Raw genomic sequence first — 17,848 nt, 5'->3', positions numbered from 1 at the left:
GGCACCACAAAAGAATAGACTAAGATCATGTTTAGGTAAGTGAGCAAATCAATTTCGTTTTTGCCTTCTACTTTTGTCGCTTTTAAGTGAGCCAGAGTACCAAAGGTCTGTAGACATTCTTTTTATCTACAATTTCAGTAGTGCAGAGGTTGGATATGTCAGAACTTATGGAATTTCGAAGTTGTGTTGCAGACTCTCTCAGATCTGACTGAATATGTTGTAGCCTGGATTAAAAATAGTAGATGACCGGTGAATACAAAAGTTGTAGGAAATTTTATGTTGATGTTTTTACTAGGAGCATATTTTTAGAACTGCATGCAGGCATGTCAAATATTTTGATGTTTATATTAAGGGGCCCATATTTTTAGTGTTGCTTAATGTCACCAAAATCTAAGGACGGCACCTGATGCAGGCATGTCATGGATTGCTCTAATTCTGTTTCTGGAATTACTATGTTTTGCAGTAGTGTATGGAAGTAATTAGTATCCTGCTGATCTGCCTATTTTTGCAATGACAATTAACAATCGGTTTCTAATCCTGGTGCTTAATCACAGTTTGTTCTATTTCTAGCTAATACCTTTATGAAAAATTGCTGCAGAAAAAAGGATGGATAGAGCCGTGAAGGGTGCAACTATCTATGTGTGCATGCAAATTTTAAATTTGAATAAAAAGAAACTTGTGCAAGAAAGAAGAACAAAGTATACCTATATGGATAGTTGTTTGTTGTGGATCAGACACACGCACTCGCAACTATTCAAGTGTTGGTTTCTTATTATAAAAAGAAATAAAAAGATACAATTTTCTCTTTGACATTTCTCCTTGTACAAGTTTTTGTTCGAGCTCAAACTACTTGGACATAAATGATTGTATTCTCTATCTATAATTATGTTAAAAAGTTTCATGCACCATTTTAGGTGCTATAGTGTTTGGCAATAGGTAGTTCTACAGGACAATGAAACACTAACTAATTGTATTTGATGGTAGGACCGTAAACCAAATGTACAGTATTACTAGCAAAAAAGAAAAACTCGAAATCAACGTAACTGGATTCATGAGTGAATGCCCGCGCTAGAAAAACTCATAGAGCCCCTTCTACTATCGTAAAACTCATGGAGCTCCTAGAGAAAAAAAGAAGTGAATGAGGGAGAGGAAGTGTGTGAGGTGGACGAGCACCCCCCTCCCCCCTAGTCAAAAAAGAAGATCACGCAAGGTAACTCGTACACAGGGCTAAAATCGTGGTGATCGAGCTGTTAACAGGGCAACGTATCAGGTATAAATCAACCAACTTATGTAAACTTAAAAACTACTAATCAGGATCACTAGATGCACATCCAATGGATGGGGTGAAAGGTGGGATTTTTTTGCGCTTAAACCCCCACCCGCCGGTCTTTTTTTTTTGCGCTTAAGCCCCCTCACCTCATCCATTGGATCAGCCTCTAGTGGTCCTAATTGATAGTTTTCAAATTTATAATGGTTGGTTGGTTTGCACCTGATATGTTGCTGGTTAACAAAGTCCGTGATGCGAACATGTAATAATGCAAAAAAGGCCTTGTGAGGTGTTTGCTTCACAAATCTACAGCAGGCAGGAACCTATATCTTGCCCACACGGCCACGTGAGTAGGAAATTCGGCCTCAATTTGTTTGGAAGCAGTTATAGAATCAAAAAACGGCGGTCAAATTGGATGGTTTTCGCCTGAATTTTGGCTTTGCCCCCGTGCCTTTTCTGCTAACTGTCGCCGCGCATATAAATGAAATGGACGCCGTTCTGGCGTTCTCCCCTTCTAGAGCAGAGGAGAGCAGGCACACCGGCACACCGCACACCTCACCGCAGCGCCCTGCTCGTCTCCTCTCCGGCTCTCCCCGTCGGGATCCACCACCGACCGACCGCACCTCTGCTCGCTCCTGCCGTCCACAGTCGCTGCTCCTCTCTAAGTGCTGTCGATTTGTGCATCGACTAGTTGTCTGGTTCGGTTCCATCCTTCTGTTGGTAAGCGATCCTACCATGCCCTGAGAGGTGCCTTTGCTCTCTTAGTCTTAGATTAGATTAGAGGCGGTTTCTTCTCAGTCCTAGCGTGCGATTGCATCTGTATTTGGATCGGTCTTCGTTATTAGAGCCAGCGCAATTGCAATTCTTGAAGAGTTTATGCAGTATGTCCGAATATGCAGCAGTGATCTTGCTTGCTTGATCGGATCCTGTAATAAGCAGTACGTGTTAGCTAGTGTTTTCCGCCCCCTTCGATTAAGAGGGGGAAAAAGTAGTACAATTTCATGTGTCATACCCGGATCCTCGGGAACAGAAATGGATTTGATATGCGGTGGAGGTGCATGCTCCTAGATCTCATATCATGGTGCTGGTTTTGGTGTGCCAAGTCGGTTACTTGGAGGATACTCGTGGGAAATGAATTGACTTAAATGTTTTCAGTTGGATGTTTTTGCTAATCGTGTGAATGGCCATTAGCCTACAATAGTTTCTGTAAATCTTGAGGCCGGGTTGGTTTAGATCCCACCCAGTGCTTCATACTTGTGATCTTCTTGGCGGCCTAACTGGGTTTTTACTGAGCTTTTATTGGGCAAACCTTACTTAGCTTTTCCTAATCCTAACTAATAAAAATATGTATCTTCATGTCAAATACTGCTAACCCTGACCTGAATCTGTGTCAGGTTATCTTGGTCTAAACAGCTCAATCTGTCAAACAGCCTTGCTATTGTTTTTCCCCCTTTCATTTTGGCATAAACAATCCAGTTGATAACTTTTTGCTAGCTGGAATCGGAATGATGGGCGCCACTACTGACTTATTGCTGGCACACTGACTTTAGACTCCCATCGTCTACGGCTAAATGAATTATCCAGCTATAGGCTGGATGTGCAGCAACAGCAATAATTCTGATCCAGTACAGCTGTAGTTTTATTCATTTCTGTTAGGCTCAGTAGCACATGGGTGAGCAAGTGACCATGTCTCTGCCTGACAGGACAGCTTATGCCAGCTTAATGAATCCACTTTATGATTGATCGCAGTGTGATATGTTTTTCCAAGTCGTTAGTCCTATTTACCAGCTGGTCCTTGTTCAAAGATTCATTAATGGTAATAATCTTGCTGCAACTTGACCTAAGGCCTGCTAAATACAACCTTGCATTCCTTTTACTTGGCTATCACAAATTGCTCTTAATTGTCATCGTGTACCTGAAAATTATATGGTCTTTCCCTTATCAATCTTAACTTAAATTTCCAAGCCATCTAGCATGAACTAGGTCCAAAATTTTGTGCTTTCACAAGTGAATATTTGAGATGGTCTCTGAATTCAGATTGTCTGTGCTGATCAATGGCTGACGGTGAGGATATCCAGCCACTTGTGTGTGACAATGGCACTGGAATGGTCAAGGTTCGATGCTCATTCTATCTGTTCATTCATTAATCTCTGAAACCTGTAAAAGGAGTTGTTGCAGAATAACCAGCCTATGTTTCTCCTCTCTGCAGGCTGGCTTGCTGGCGATGATGCGCCCAGAGCAGTGTTCCCTAGTATAGTTGGCCGCCCTCGCCACACGGGTGTGATGGTTGGAATGGGCCAAAAGGATGCCTATGTTGGTGATGAGGCACAGTCAAAAAGAGGTATCTTGACCTTGAAGTACCCCATTGAGCATGGTATTGTGAACAACTGGGATGATATGGAGAAAATCTGGCACCACACCTTCTACAATGAACTGCGTGTTGCTCCTGAAGAGCATCCAGTTCTTCTGACAGAAGCACCACTAAACCCAAAGGCAAACAGAGAGAAGATGACCCAAATTATGTTTGAGACATTCAATGCACCAGCAATGTATGTTGCTATCCAAGCTGTTCTTTCCCTATATGCCAGTGGTCGCACAACAGGCACGTGTTCATTTTCACCTATTAACTGATGAGTTTTTCTAGGACTTCATCTTTGATTCTCGTCATTGGCGATCTGACCCCATTCTACTACCTATGTCTTGTACTCTTGTGCAGGTATTGTGCTTGATTCTGGTGATGGTGTGACCCACACTGTGCCAATCTATGAGGGATACGCGCTTCCTCATGCTATTCTTAGGTTGGATCTTGCTGGTCGTGATCTGACTGACTGCCTAATGAAGATCCTCACAGAAAGGGGTTATTCCTTCACTACAACAGCAGAACGGGAAATTGTAAGAGATATAAAGGAGAAGCTGGCCTTTGTTGCCCTTGATTACGAGCAGGAGCTCGAGACTGCTAAGAGCAGCTCCTCTGTCGAGAAGAGCTACGAGTTGCCTGATGGGCAGGTCATCACAATTGGCGCGGAAAGGTTCAGATGCCCAGAAGTGCTTTTCCAGCCGTCGCTGATTGGGATGGAAGCTCCTGGCATCCATGAGACCACCTACAACTCTATCATGAAATGTGATGTTGATATCAGGAAGGATCTGTATGGCAACATCGTTCTCAGTGGAGGAACAACCATGTTCCCTGGCATTGCTGACAGGATGAGCAAGGAGATTACTGCCCTTGCACCGAGCAGTATGAAAATCAAGGTAGTGGCGCCTCCAGAGAGAAAATACAGTGTTTGGATTGGTGGTTCAATCCTTGCCTCGCTCAGCACATTCCAGCAGGTACTTACTAACATGGTCCTTTCCTTGTCAGTCATAGCATTTATGATCTTATCATGGAGATGGTTTCTTAGGTGCCTTTTGACCATCTTCCTTTTTAAGTGAAACCAACAATCAACCAAATTGACAAGTGCATGTGAACACATCTAAATCAGTAAATTGTGAATGGCAATGTTCCAGTGATTTTGATTGTTGCCATAGTTATGAATACGAACTAATTTCCGTTCCATTTTGAAGTATTGTTTCTCACAGTATAGGCTTCTTACTCCAATCATTTTCCTGTTGCAGATGTGGATATCCAAGGAAGAGTATGATGAATCTGGCCCTGCTATCGTCCACCGAAAATGCTTCTGAGCTTTCAGCCGCGCCTTTCGTAGTGTGTCAAGCTGTTGAGATCTGCATTATTGAGTGTCTTTGTGAAGTACATATAGTTTCTGCGAGCATGATTGCATGAGGGAAAGAGTACATCCAACTAAGCATTTGCCTTTCAAATGCCCTGCTTTAGTGATCCAGATGGTGCTGCTTCCAGTGATATGTCGATACTAGTGTGCGAGCAATGTATTGGTTTTGGCTACAGCTGTTCTGTCATCTGTGCGTAACATTACCTATGTATCTATCAATATCTGCATACACTATTGGCTATTTGGTCGTTTTCCCTATGGGCAGAAGACTCGATATGGTATTAAGTTCACAGTTTTTTATGTTCTCTTAAATTCTAGTTACCTATTTGTGGCCCATCAAATATAACGGCACAGAAAATGAATCAAATCTGGGAAAATATAACGGCACATGAAATGAATCAAATTTGAGAGTTACTTAGGAAAATTAGGTCATGTGAATTGCCGTCGTTAGTGCAACTCCAAGGCAGGACAACAAGGGCCCAAGTCGTCCTCAACTGGGCTAGACAGGACAAGAGCCAAACGCAAGCAGTCCACCAGTTCAAATTTGCCACTGCTATCAGCCACCTACCAAAGCATTCGCTATCAGAGATGACACGAGCGAGCTGTTGCCTTCAGCATCCCCGCTCAATGAGAAATTCAAGATTCTTGGCACAGAAAGCATGTCTTCACGCAAAACTGAATTTCGGTCGTTGTGGCTCAGCATGTCATGCATTTTTGTTCTCATCCGTACGCAGTTGCGCGTGCATCCAGACCAAGCAACAACACGCTACAATTTGGCAAACAGGTATCACATGACACAAGTGTTTGGAACTAAACGGGTGCCAGCATGCCGCAGTGACATTCAGAATCAATAACTTAACACTTTTCCAAACATAACAAAAAGCCATTAAATTATACTATTATGGCATCACATCAGTTTTTTATTGATTAGCTAGTATTCCCATGGGTTCCCAATATTTGATGTATAGATGCCCTGAATTCAACCCATATTTGTCTGAGCCCAATTCAACCCATATTTGTATGCCCTCCTATTAATCATAGAAGTCACGAAAATAAAAAAGATCCTTTCGCCTGCATCAACTAACTTCAGGTAAAACATTCGACCTATTCGCTTCTCTTATAATCCGTACTTTTAACTTATTTTTTCAGCTAAAACAGTGTTTCTCTCACGACAAATCAACGACAAATCAACCGAAATAGTATTTCGGTTTTTTCAGCGATGCAAACGGGACCATTGTGGGCCAAACAAATTTTAATGTTTCACATCCCTCCATCAAAATAGACCACGGAACAACAAGAGCACACGTCACCATACCAACCCCCTCCTCCCATCAAGCGAACAGGGTGTTAATGCACCGACCCCGAACATAAACTAGCAGAACATAGAAGACAGCAACCACAAAAGTTTGATGCCAAACAGTTCGCACAACTGGTAGGGCAGATGGAGCTTGCTTGACAACACACTTGAGAGCAATTGGTCCCTTGCCAAATTGAAAAGCCCTAGCCCTAGTACAGGTCACCTTCCTTGTGGGTGTGGATGACACAGTCGGACTTTGGGTAGGAGACACATGTCAGCACATAGCCCTCCTCCTGCTGCCCGTCATCAAGGAAGGATCCATCCGACTGGTCAACCGCACCAGACTCAATTTTGCCAGCACAGGTGGAGCAAGCCCCAGCACGGCACGAGTATGGCAACTCCACACCGGCAGTCTCGGCTGCATCAAGGATGTAGGTGTCATCTGGAGCATCAAACTCGTGCTCTTGACCTTCAGGAGTGACAAGCTTCACCTTGTAGACAGCCATCGCAGAGACATCGAGTTTCTTGGAGGTCTTCACGCTTGGAACCTTCATAACTTGGCTGAAGAAGCTTAGAGATGAAGGGCTCTTCACCGCTGTTTGGGAGGCCTGTGTTCTAACATTGCCCAACAGCGTGCAGGAAGTAGCAAATGTGCTGGTCGACATCTTGAAACCTGGCAACCTTCAAATTCAAGGGGAGGAACATGGTCAGTTATCAAAACCACCTTGGCCTAAATTAAGCAACTACGGAACTATCGCACTTTCCTTATAAAACACAAAGCAACAATTGAGACCAGGAAGCTATTCTCAGGCATCTAGATATAAAAAAGTATCTTGCCAGACACTAACAGGAAAAGCTTGCAGCAGAGTAACAAATAATTGACACTGAAAGTCATACAGTGCCATGCTTGAATCCAGATAATCAGAACCAAAATACCATTTTTAAACAAATTACTGACATTGGCACGAAAATTACCTAGATTTACAGAGCAACGACCAATTTAATATCCACACAAAGATATGAGATAAAGTCATGCTTCCTCTGCCACGCTTCATAAGCCAATCCCTTTGTTCACTACGCATAGTAATACTACTAATCCAGTTCATAGAGGCACACATGGGCTGCTGATGTATCCCAATGGTATCTTTGCCAAGGAAGAGAGCGGGCACATGCCATCCATTCCCTCCATCTAAAGGGTCAGGGTTAATCTGTGGAGCGGTATGAAAAAGGCAGGCATAGCTAATGCTCCCTGCCCTTCACTTGAAGCTCCAGGGAAATCAGTAAACCACACATAGGTTCTTTTTATTTATTTCTTCCGAACTTCACAGAACAATCCAATAGATGATTTATTGTAAAAATCCCCTGGACAAGAACTACCAGAGGTTCACTGAACATGCGCACAGATCAACATGCTCCATAAACACCAAATCCATCTCCTGGTCAAAAATCTCAAACGTCATAAACCGACTCTATTTGTTCACAATGCATAGGTAATACTACTAACACATAGACACACAAACAGGCACCTGCTGATGTATCCCAGTGGTATCGCTACCAAGGAGGAGAATGGGCACATGCAATCCATCCCCTCCATGAGAAGGGGTAGGTTGATCTACGGAGCGGTATGAAAAAGGCAGGCATCGCTAATGCTCCCCGCCCTTCACTTGAAGCTCCACGGGAATCAGTAAACCACACATCGGTTATTTTTAATTTAATTTATTTCTTCTGCCGAAACTTCACAGAACAATCCGCTTGATGATTTTTTTTTAAAAGTTCCCCGTCTAAGAACTGCCAAACCAGGAGAGGGGTTCACTGGAGATGCACAGCCCCTTAACGGCCCCTCCCATAAACCCCCAAATCCACCACCCCAGGATAGAAAATCTCAAAGTTCTCCAGTATCTACTTTCTCCTCAAGATGGGAAGGAATTACATGCGGAAATAACCGAAATCTGATGCGGTTCAAGCGACCCACGCAACAGCGCCCCGTAGCAGTAATTTTTTTCTTCTTCGGGATTAACGAAACCCAAAAATTGGAGAACAGAACGCGAGATCCCATCATCCATCCACTAGACTCCCGAGAGTCGAGCGGCCAGACCAAACACCCCACCACCTAGGGTGGAACGCCGGCCGGAGAGCGGAGAGAGATCCTACCACCCTACAAAACCACCGAGGCGTACGAGGGGAGAGCGGGGGAAGAGGCAGGTACCTCGCGGAGATCGGAGGCGGCGGCGAACGAGGGTCCTGGTGCTGTGCCTCCCTCGCTCGCACTCGCGCCGCGCCGCGTCGCTTTCCGTCACCCTCCCGGCGTGGAGGCTGGGGAGAGGAGAGGAGAGGAGAGGCGTAGTGGGAGTGGGCGGCCGAGGCGGCGGCCAGGCCCTCGTTTTTAATGGGGGCGGCTGCGCGGCGCGGTCGGGCTCGGGTGGGAGCGGAACCCCGCCCGCCTGCCGCTAGCCGCCGGGTGGGGCTGGTGGTGGTTTCGAGAGTACGGAAATGCTATACAATTTACATGTTTTAGCATAAAAAAAAATATTCTCTCTTTCTCTTTCTGGTGACCACCAGCGCCCGCGACGGCGACCGGCGAGCTCGCTCCGGCCCCGCGCCCGCGCCGGCCATGGCAATGGCGGCAGCGGCAGCGGCGGATGTGTGATTTGTGTTTTCATAAAAAAAAAATGATTTGTATGGCCAGAGTCTATAGGTAGAAAAAGAGCAGAGGCTATTGGACCTTAATTCGACGATGAAAAAAATTCATAGATTACTGTATAAAACACGTGGTGTTGTACACGATCCCATCTGAGGAAGGTTCTGGAACTGCCAGCACGGACGCCGGCTCTACTTGGGCCTGCGACAGGGAGGACTGGGCCACGCTCACTTGGGCCTGACAAACCGTCACCTGCAAACAGTACTCCGTAGTCCGGCCGAGCTAGGCCTTGTTTTAGATAGTAAGTTTTTTCACTCTCTCTGTCACATTAAATCTTTAAATAAGTATTAAATGTAGATAAAAAAAATAACTAATTATACAGTTTGATTGTAAATTACGAGACGAATCTTTTGAGCCTAGTTAGGTCATGATTGGACAATAATTGTCAAATACAAATGAAAGTGCTACAATGTCAAATACTAATTTCTAACCTCAATCTAAACAAGGCCCTAGTTCAGCTGAACTTAGACCAGGGTTCCCATGGACTCCATGCTACATGTACCAAAGGAGCCGAAGCCGAAGAAACTAGGGGGTGTTTAGTTACCTAAAATCACACTATGCAAAAAGAAGATTCCTCATCACATTAAATTTGTGGTACATGCATGGAGTACTAAATGTTAACAAAATCAAAAAACTAATTGTACAGTTTGGTTGTACTTTGCGAGACGAATGTTCTAAGCCTAATTAGTCAACGATTGGACAATTATTACCAAATGCAAACGAAATATTACATGTGCGCTACAGTGAATTTACCGCCGCCCATTCGGGCAGCTAAACGAGGGCCAGAAAACATGGCTTTTCCGAGCTCTTCGGGATGAGAGAGAAAAAAAGATCCATGCTACAGTACTGGTTCAGAGGAGCCGGAGACGGCGTTTTCCGCCCTTTTTTGTACGAAAGTCCAGTAGTGTCGTTTGGAAAGCTGAAGACGGCGTTTTCCGTCCTTTTTTCTGTACAACGCGAGGGCAACGGCAACGAGCACATGCGTTTGAATGTGCGACCGGCGGCTCTACTTGTACTTGCTGAGCAGGAACGGCCAGTGGTCGAAAAAAAAATTCGGTGAGACCCATCCTACGAGAACATGGTGCGGTATGTTCAGCTGATACACGGACCACCCTATCATTTTATCCACACGCCTGGTACATCAGATGCTCCATGGTCCACACATCAGCTGCACATCCCACCGTGGTCGCCCTTCACTTTTCTTTAAAAAAAATATGCATATTGTTTTTTAAAAGTCAACTAATCTTAAATGTGATCAAATATATACAAAGAAGAACTAATATTTATTATGATACTAACAATATCATTAAATTAATCATACAATATATATTTTTATAAAAAAACTATTTAGTGATACCATACATTTTTATAAATCTAATTAAAGTTGAAATTGATTGACATCTGAAAAGCGAGATGTGCATTATTTTTAAACAAAGGTAGGCCCCGTTCGGCTTACCTTAAAAGACGACTTGTTCGGCTTCTTTTTTCAGCCGGAACCGTGTTTTTCTCTCACAATAATTCAGCTTTGGCTTGTTTTTCAGCCAATTTCAATCAAACGGTATAGTAAAATGCAATGGAGCGTCCTTTTGGTCAGATGGAGCGCAGGTGAATGAAAACCGAAAACATGTGCCGCTGACCTCCAGGCTCCAACCTCACACAAACCCCGTTTTCTTGGAATTCCACGCGACCATGCACGGCTTGCCACGCCGCCTCAGCTCCTCGCCTAGGCCTAACCACGTGTTGATGGCCATTCAGCGCCCAGCCAGGCTGCACGAAATTGTGCGCGTCCCAGTCCTCGAAAGAAAAAGGAATTCAGTTCAGTGCGCTATCACTGATGCGACTATGACCTGCACTAACAGACTAACTGATGGCAAGGAATGGCTCCACGGGTGTGCTTTTGTCAGGCACGCAAGTTCTCCACAAATTGCATGAAGCCAATGTTCTGTTAGAACCTGAAGCAAAGAGTAAAGTTGATATGAGACCAAAAGCTGAAACAGTTTGGCACTGCAAGCAGAAAACGATGTCCTAACAGTCTGACACAACGGTAATGTTCAAAAGCACCTACCAAGCAAAAGGGCACAACTTGCAAGATGCCATCTCATGTGGAAAACAGCCTTCCATACTCGCTCAACAAGACCGGAATGTCATCCATGCGCAACTGTGATATATCACAAGTACAACATAGCGATAACTGATAAGTAGGAGAATGAAAAAGAAGATATCGTATTGTGTAAAGATATTCTCAATTGACTGCTGGTCGTTTGTGTTGGACCACTAGATTGTATGCACTACTATGCATACCTGTGAAACACTTTTCAAATGGAAAAAACGAAGAGCTTCCATTTCACGAAAAACTGGCAATGGATTTCCCCTGCACTTGTTGCAAAAAGAAAATGAAATCATGATCGACGCAGAAATATTGCTAACAAATACTTTGCTTTAATGGAGAAGTTGATGATTGGATAGTGAAGAATGATCATTTTCAGGCATATCAATCTCTGGCAACAAACAAGTTATCTGCACATGCTCAATTTCTAACTAACCACCAGAAAGAACCTGACAGGAGATGCCACAGTTTATTTTTGAACTGTTATGTGCCTATTGATATCAAACAGGCCAAAACCATGAATATGTAAGTTCCATGGCCATGATAAAGTATAATTGACAAGACAAACTCACAAGATTTTGTAGTGTAAAAATTCACAATTACTCCTATTCCCCCAAAACATCAAATATGCATTCATTTCAAGCAATTCAGGCTATATCAAAAGAGAATAATCCATGGACCAGAAGAGAAACTGTTACAAATCATTCAATTTCTAACAGGCAACTTCTAGATTTTTTTTCCTTGAACAAGCAACCTCTAGATTTGTGAAAGAGTGGATGATTAAGTATGCAAATAACAGATGCAGAGGGAAGACTGAAGAGTGAAACTATACGAATAGCGTCGCAGGACGAGACGTTGATAGTCCCTCAGCAAAGGTCCTAGTTCCTGCAATTGTAGTGAGCTTGCTGGAGAACTTTTCCAGTGATCACGAAGTACCTTGACATCACACAAAATTCCAAAATTCTCTCAGAAGCAAATACAGGTGAGTTACATTAATAGTGAGGCATAACTGCGTAAGCACCTGAATTGATGCAACCTGGTCACTAGCTGGAAGCGATTGACCAGCAAGCCTAGATGACAATTCCACAAGTTCTTTATCATTGGCTTCGTCAACAAAACTTGCTGAAACTTCCTCAGAAAGTGGAATCCCCAGTCGTTTGGCCAATTCTGTTATTGGATTCTCCAGAGCCTGTGACTCCTGCAAAACATATTTTAGAAATTATAGAATTTTCTATCACCTGAAATTTTCAAAGTGAACTCTCACACATGCAAGCGTGTACCTTTAAGTTGGATTGCTGGTTATCACCAATCACAGCACTAGGTTTGATGTTTGAATCGATGTTAGGAGCTAAGTCTCGTTTCGCAATAGGATCATCTGTACATAAAATACGGTGCAATTTACACAACAACAACAACAACAACAACAAAGCCTTTAAGTCCCAAACAAGTTGGGGTAGGCTAGAAAAGGAAAAAAACAAGTTAGGATCATCTGTACATAAAATACGGTGCAATTTAGAAAAGGAAAAATGATCTTTCTTCGTCAAGCATCACAGAGAAAGACAAAAAGTCAAGAGCATTAGGGGAAAGTTTACATTATAAAAAACCAACAACTCATTTCATACTATTTGGTAAATGAATCTGCATCATAAGTGGTACAGTTTCCTAATATACATCCAGTTAAAGCAGCAAATTATAGAAACAATTAGTCAAATGAGTTCCTTTTTCTTGTGATCTTGGAAATTAACAAAACTCCTCACTTGTCACTACTGAACCATGCATGGAAGTTTAAAGGGTACGACTGCAGAACTATGAATTGAAGAATTTATGTGCAGAGTTTTATATCCCAGTACACTCTACGCAGCCTTCAAGATACCAAGCATATAGGAATGAAGTGTTCCTTTTCAGATAAGCATGAGATGACTATACCTTCAGGAACAAGCCACCACAAATCACCAAACGTATTCTTTCCATCAAAGCCACCAAATAAAAATCGAGACCCTATGGAAGTCATGGAATGATATGCCCGAGGAGGAGGTGGTTGATTGCTTGTTGGTAGGCGCTTCCATTGAACAGACACTGTCAAGGATTGAAGTATCAGCCAACAAAGATACATGTGCTGATTGAGTAAGTGGCATGAAAGGTAGGTCAGCATTAAAACAAAAGCAATGAATCATGGAGATGGTACTAGCTGTCAGCATTGTGTTCAGTATATCCACAATAACCTAGTTAGTCGCCATTGAGTTGACAGTGGTAAGATCAGTCGGAGTTACAAGATTGGCCTTCTGAGGCTATATTATGTGCAGCAAGTATAATATACCTACTAGCTGCATCATCAACTAATTCCAACGCTGGTTATAATGGATGTGGTTGACAATCATATTTAACACCTTCCAACTACCTACAAAGATAACCCAAGCAATGAATGCACAGACTTATCTGACATTTATTTTATATCTTGATCAATGATGACTGCTTAAGCCATATCTACAGAACTAGCTTTTCTAGTCTTCTAGGTTAGTGTAAGTATGTAATCAGACTTACGTAAGGTGCATTAAGTTAAGACATACTAACTTTGGTAGTGTTCTTGATTGCCATTAGTATGTGATCCATAGTTGACACTACATAATCTTAATCACGAGAAAAATGGGTTTGCATAGGCCTGACAAGGCTTTTTAAAAGCAATTACATTTATAGGATATAGCAGTTACTTTTGGAAGAATCTTACTGGTTCGCTAAAGACTCTATCAACTAATTATATTGCACAACTCAGTGTAAAGCAACCACAAACATGCCCCAAGCAGCACAGAATCAGCCAGCATCACAATTTCCTTCTTAAGGTTAGTCATACAAGTTTACTTGTGGAACCACATCTTATGTTAATAGCAGGGAAACATTTTTTGTACTGAAGAAATAAAAACTGTTGGACTTAAACAAAAAACCTTTTAAAAGATGCAGCATTACACCCACAAGAAAGACACACATTCCAATTCAGTAAATCCCTATGCAAATAAAAAAAGGAATTAGAATCACATCTTACCCCTGTCTAAAATAATGCATTCATTGTAGTACACATCATATCTACTTAGCCAACCGCCAGTTCCATGTCCTCCAAACAGCAAGAGCTGACAAGAAAGATCTATACATCTTCAGTTAACCGATCATGCAATCAAGACCTTTAAATGGAAAAATTTTAGAAGAAATTCAACATAATCTAGCTGATTAACTCGAGACCTGAATAGTGAACAGTTTGAGGCTGCAAAGACTCCCAGTACACAATAAAGACAATTATTTTTTAAATAAATGATTACACCCTTTCATTTATGTAGTTAATGACAAAGAAACTCTGCTAAAGCTGTCTAAAATTTACTTCCATCACCAACCTAAGTTAATAAATGATGTGTTGCACATACTGATACCTCAGATCTTAAAACTAAGGATGAAACTCTGCAGAACACAAATATTTTTAGCATTGTCACCGAAGGCATACCCAGGAGCCTATCTGTCATTGCATTGATCATAGCAGGAAATAGACCCCTGGCCTCATCGGGAAGAGGGTTGGGACTCAAACAAAGTGCCTACTGGTCCATAGTAGATCAAAATGCATAAATGAGTTCTAAATATACATCAATGGTGCATATGGTTTGTACAATATAGCAATGATAATTAGTTAATATCTAGTATGGACATCCAATGGGGCCCAAGTTTACAAATACTATGATATATGAGATACCAGCTACTGAATACTTCATACTAGTGCACTGAGAGACCAAAAAAAGAAATGCAAGTATGGCGGGATCAAATTACATACATAAGGTCCACCAGATGTTACTGAATGACCGCATCGTGGTGAGGGAGATTGCCCTGGAAGTTTCAACTGTGTCCAACCTGGCGTCTCATTGTCTTCCAAAGTAGACAAAATTAGGTTCTGACTAACTGAACTAAAATACAAATGAATGATGAGCTAGATAGTTAAATCAGAAGAAAGTTGACAATAATACTTTTCAACTAGTATTAACATATATCAAATAGAATGGGTGATTTTAGTTGTCCTCAGAGGTTAAATAATACTGATGGGCCATCTTAAACTACATGACTTCCAATAAGGCATGAACAATCAAACAGGACAAGAAAGATGCAGGGTATGTACCATGGATTGTCTTAAGTATTACAATATATTTTTTTTAAAGGCATCAAACCACATCTGATCATGAATTCATGATCCACAATCATTCAAATAGGCTATTTCAACGTGCACTGTTAGTTCGACTGGCGCCATCATCAACTGACCACGCATATGTTGCACGTAGCACTATGGGGCTTAGGATGCATCTTTCCTTTAACTCAAACAGATTTTATATGAATAAATAGGAGATACCTTCTTCAGTAATACCCTTTAAAGCCCATAAATCACCCATTATTGGCCCTGCTCCACCTGTGGCAAAGAAGATTTGAAGTGATTGGAAATGTGGGTGTTGATGGCCAAAAGATTACGAATTAACTGACCAGTCATTAGAAAGTAGAAACCGTCATAACACATTCACACTACAAATTCTCACAAGGAAAATAACTTGGTTTCCACAAGACAATTATGAAAATAATTAGTTAGTGCTTTTAGATTTCCAAAAAAAAATTAAAACAATCAACAAAATTTACTTTCACAAAAGGAATCATAAAACACAATCTTTGAGAAACCCACAAATAAAATCAAGAAATAACAATCACCTCTGCCTCCAAATATAAGCAGTCTCTTCTCAATCATGGTTGCGGAATGCCCACATCTTGGAGGAGGAACAGATCCAGTAACAGCTAATTCTGTCCACTCCAGTGACACTATACAATAGAGAATGCAAGAAATCAGCGCTCTACATTTTCCTTGCCATCTTCAAGAAAAAATGCAGTGATTGGATAAAGAAGCAGTTTGCTTACTTGTGTCCATGATGTATACATCTGAAAGCCACTTTTTGCCATCCCATCCACCATACCTGAATAAAGATAGAATGTTCTTCAAAACTGATCATAGATCAGTTGGTTAGGCTCCTTGTGGTGGAACCTGCCCACCCGGGTTCAAGTCCTCGACTTGGCATGGGTGCTCGCATTTTCCTAGATTCATTCCAGGATTTAACGACACTATGCTTGAAGGGCGGGCCTGGTGCAAGCGGTAGAGTCTTACCGCCTGTGACCGGAAGGTCCCGGGTTCGAGTCGCGGTCTCCTCGCATTGCACATGCGAGGGTAAGGCTTGCCACTGACACCCTTCCCCAGACCCCGCACAGAGCGGGAGCTCTCTGCACTGGGTACGCCCTTTTTAACGACACTATGCTTTCAGTGGTAGGCGACGTCCCCGTCGACAGCGAGGCGCCTGTGGTGACTTCGTGAATCTCGAGATCTGCCGGCTCAGTCCTTCGGAGGTGCACATAGGGGTAGGGTTTGCGTGCGTGTGTTCATAGGGGTGAGTGTGCCTGCGTGTTGTGAGCGTCAATTCTAAAAAAAAACAGAACGTACGACAGGGGTGTGCATATCAAATAATGCTTACATAACAATCTTTCTGTTTCCTATGGCTGAAGCAGCAGCAAACTCTCGTGGTGACGGCAAATCACAAAAGCCAATCATCTCCGACCATTGCCATAAGTCTGAATGTACATCAGTATCATGAATGTAGCAGCAACCCCTAGAATAAGTGTACACAGAACCAGAGAAGGGGATCTTGACAATTTGATGAAACATAGAGGCTTACTGGTGTCTAGCATCCAGAAATCACCTAAGCTGTAAGATAAAGACCACATCGTTAGTAACATATAGGAAACTATTTATGCTAAGCTTCCAAATTCTGCTAGATAAGCTATGTGGACCGCATACCGCTTGCCCCCAGAACGGCCACCAAAGATGAACATGTTGCAGTCAATGACAACAGCTATGTGAAAAGCCCTTGGGCTTGGGCCGGCCTGCCCATCCGACCCATTACCAGTGCACTCAGGTGTGTACCACAGCTTATTCTCTGCAACATAAGTTGAATTCAGAAGTTTGTAAGGACAAGCTCTTTCTTCCTTCCAAAGTTCCAACGCATATGCTCCATCCATAAAAATCGCAAGCATGTAAATGCCATCTACGTCCCTCAATCTAATAACCCTTAAGATGAGTTGCTGCGTGTGCAAAATTGCCCACAGAGGTCGGCAGGCAAATTTGCCACAACAAGCGAACCATCGGAGAATTGGAGAGGGATTAGATTACCGACGTCGTAGACGCATACGTCAGCGAGGAAGCGCTTGTCGGCGAATCCGCCGAAGACGACCACCTTGGACTTGCCAATGCTCACCGCAGTGTGCCCGCTGCACGAAATTGCAAAATCGTGAGGTTGTTACTTCGTTAGAGGGGTAGGGTGAGACTCCAGGGGGGGATCGAGACGGCGGCGGCGAGGAGGAGCTGGGTGGATACCTGCGGGGGGCGGGGCGGTCGCCCCCGAAGTCGGAGGAGTCGGCCCTCACCCAGTGCATCTGCTTCGGTTGCAGCTGCTGCATCCTTTCCCTCGTCTCCTCGTCCTCGGTCCAGCTCCCCAGGATACGCGCCTCGTTTCGCAAAGCAGCTGGACACAATTCCAAAGGATGGGTGCTGCACGGCTGCACCGGCGACTGGATGGCGGCCGGGGGGCGGCGAGCGGTGGACGGCGGGGAGTCTGGCAGGTGGAGGAGGGGATCGGACGAAGCAGAGAAGTCAGAGCAGGAGGACGGAAACAACGCACGGCCTGCCCAAACGAAA

At 43.2% G+C, this 17,848-nt stretch overlaps 3 protein-coding genes across 4 annotated transcripts; 1 reads left to right on the top strand and 2 right to left on the bottom strand.

Moving 5' to 3' along the window:
* The first annotated feature begins 3,473 nt into the window (after nt 1-3,473).
* LOC136514123 (actin-3-like) lies at nt 3,474-5,236 on the top strand. Its single transcript, XM_066508110.1, has 3 exons — nt 3,474-3,869; nt 3,984-4,597; nt 4,883-5,236. Exons 1-3 carry the CDS (start codon nt 3,551-3,553, stop codon nt 4,946-4,948), a joined length of 999 nt encoding a protein of 332 aa, XP_066364207.1. The 5' UTR covers nt 3,474-3,550; the 3' UTR covers nt 4,949-5,236.
* A 1,106-nt stretch (nt 5,237-6,342) lies between these two features.
* Nucleotides 6,343-8,742, bottom strand: LOC136514113 (ferredoxin-3, chloroplastic-like). Its single transcript, XM_066508100.1, has 2 exons — nt 8,499-8,742; nt 6,343-6,973 (listed from the first exon to the last, which is right to left on the bottom strand). Exon 2 carries the CDS (start codon nt 6,955-6,957, stop codon nt 6,502-6,504), a length of 456 nt encoding a protein of 151 aa, XP_066364197.1. The 5' UTR covers nt 6,958-6,973; nt 8,499-8,742; the 3' UTR covers nt 6,343-6,501.
* A 1,642-nt stretch (nt 8,743-10,384) lies between these two features.
* Nucleotides 10,385-17,838, bottom strand: LOC136514099 (protein GLUTELIN PRECURSOR ACCUMULATION 3-like). Of its 2 annotated transcripts, none has more exons than XM_066508082.1 (17): nt 17,528-17,838; nt 17,324-17,421; nt 16,952-17,090; nt 16,830-16,858; nt 16,629-16,725; nt 16,024-16,079; nt 15,820-15,927; nt 15,473-15,529; nt 14,906-14,997; nt 14,135-14,219; nt 13,024-13,173; nt 12,378-12,472; nt 12,119-12,295; nt 11,930-12,033; nt 11,292-11,361; nt 11,056-11,148; nt 10,385-10,942 (listed from the first exon to the last, which is right to left on the bottom strand). In XM_066508082.1, the coding sequence occupies exons 1-16, from the start codon at nt 17,608-17,610 to the stop codon at nt 11,089-11,091; spliced, it is 1,500 nt and encodes a 499-aa protein (XP_066364179.1). In that variant the 5' UTR covers nt 17,611-17,838; the 3' UTR covers nt 10,385-10,942; nt 11,056-11,088. The 2 variants fall into 2 exon arrangements, with proteins under 2 accessions (XP_066364179.1, XP_066364187.1); XM_066508090.1 differs by having other exon boundaries at nt 17,328-17,421.
* Between the last annotated feature and the right edge of the window lie 10 nt (nt 17,839-17,848).

Source organism: Miscanthus floridulus, chromosome 2 (genome assembly GCF_019320115.1).
Source record: "Miscanthus floridulus cultivar M001 chromosome 2, ASM1932011v1, whole genome shotgun sequence".
Lineage (NCBI taxonomy): Eukaryota > Viridiplantae > Streptophyta > Magnoliopsida > Poales > Poaceae > Miscanthus > Miscanthus floridulus.
Note: the sequence above shows the minus strand (reverse complement) of the source record. Positions and strands in the feature narration are given on the sequence as shown.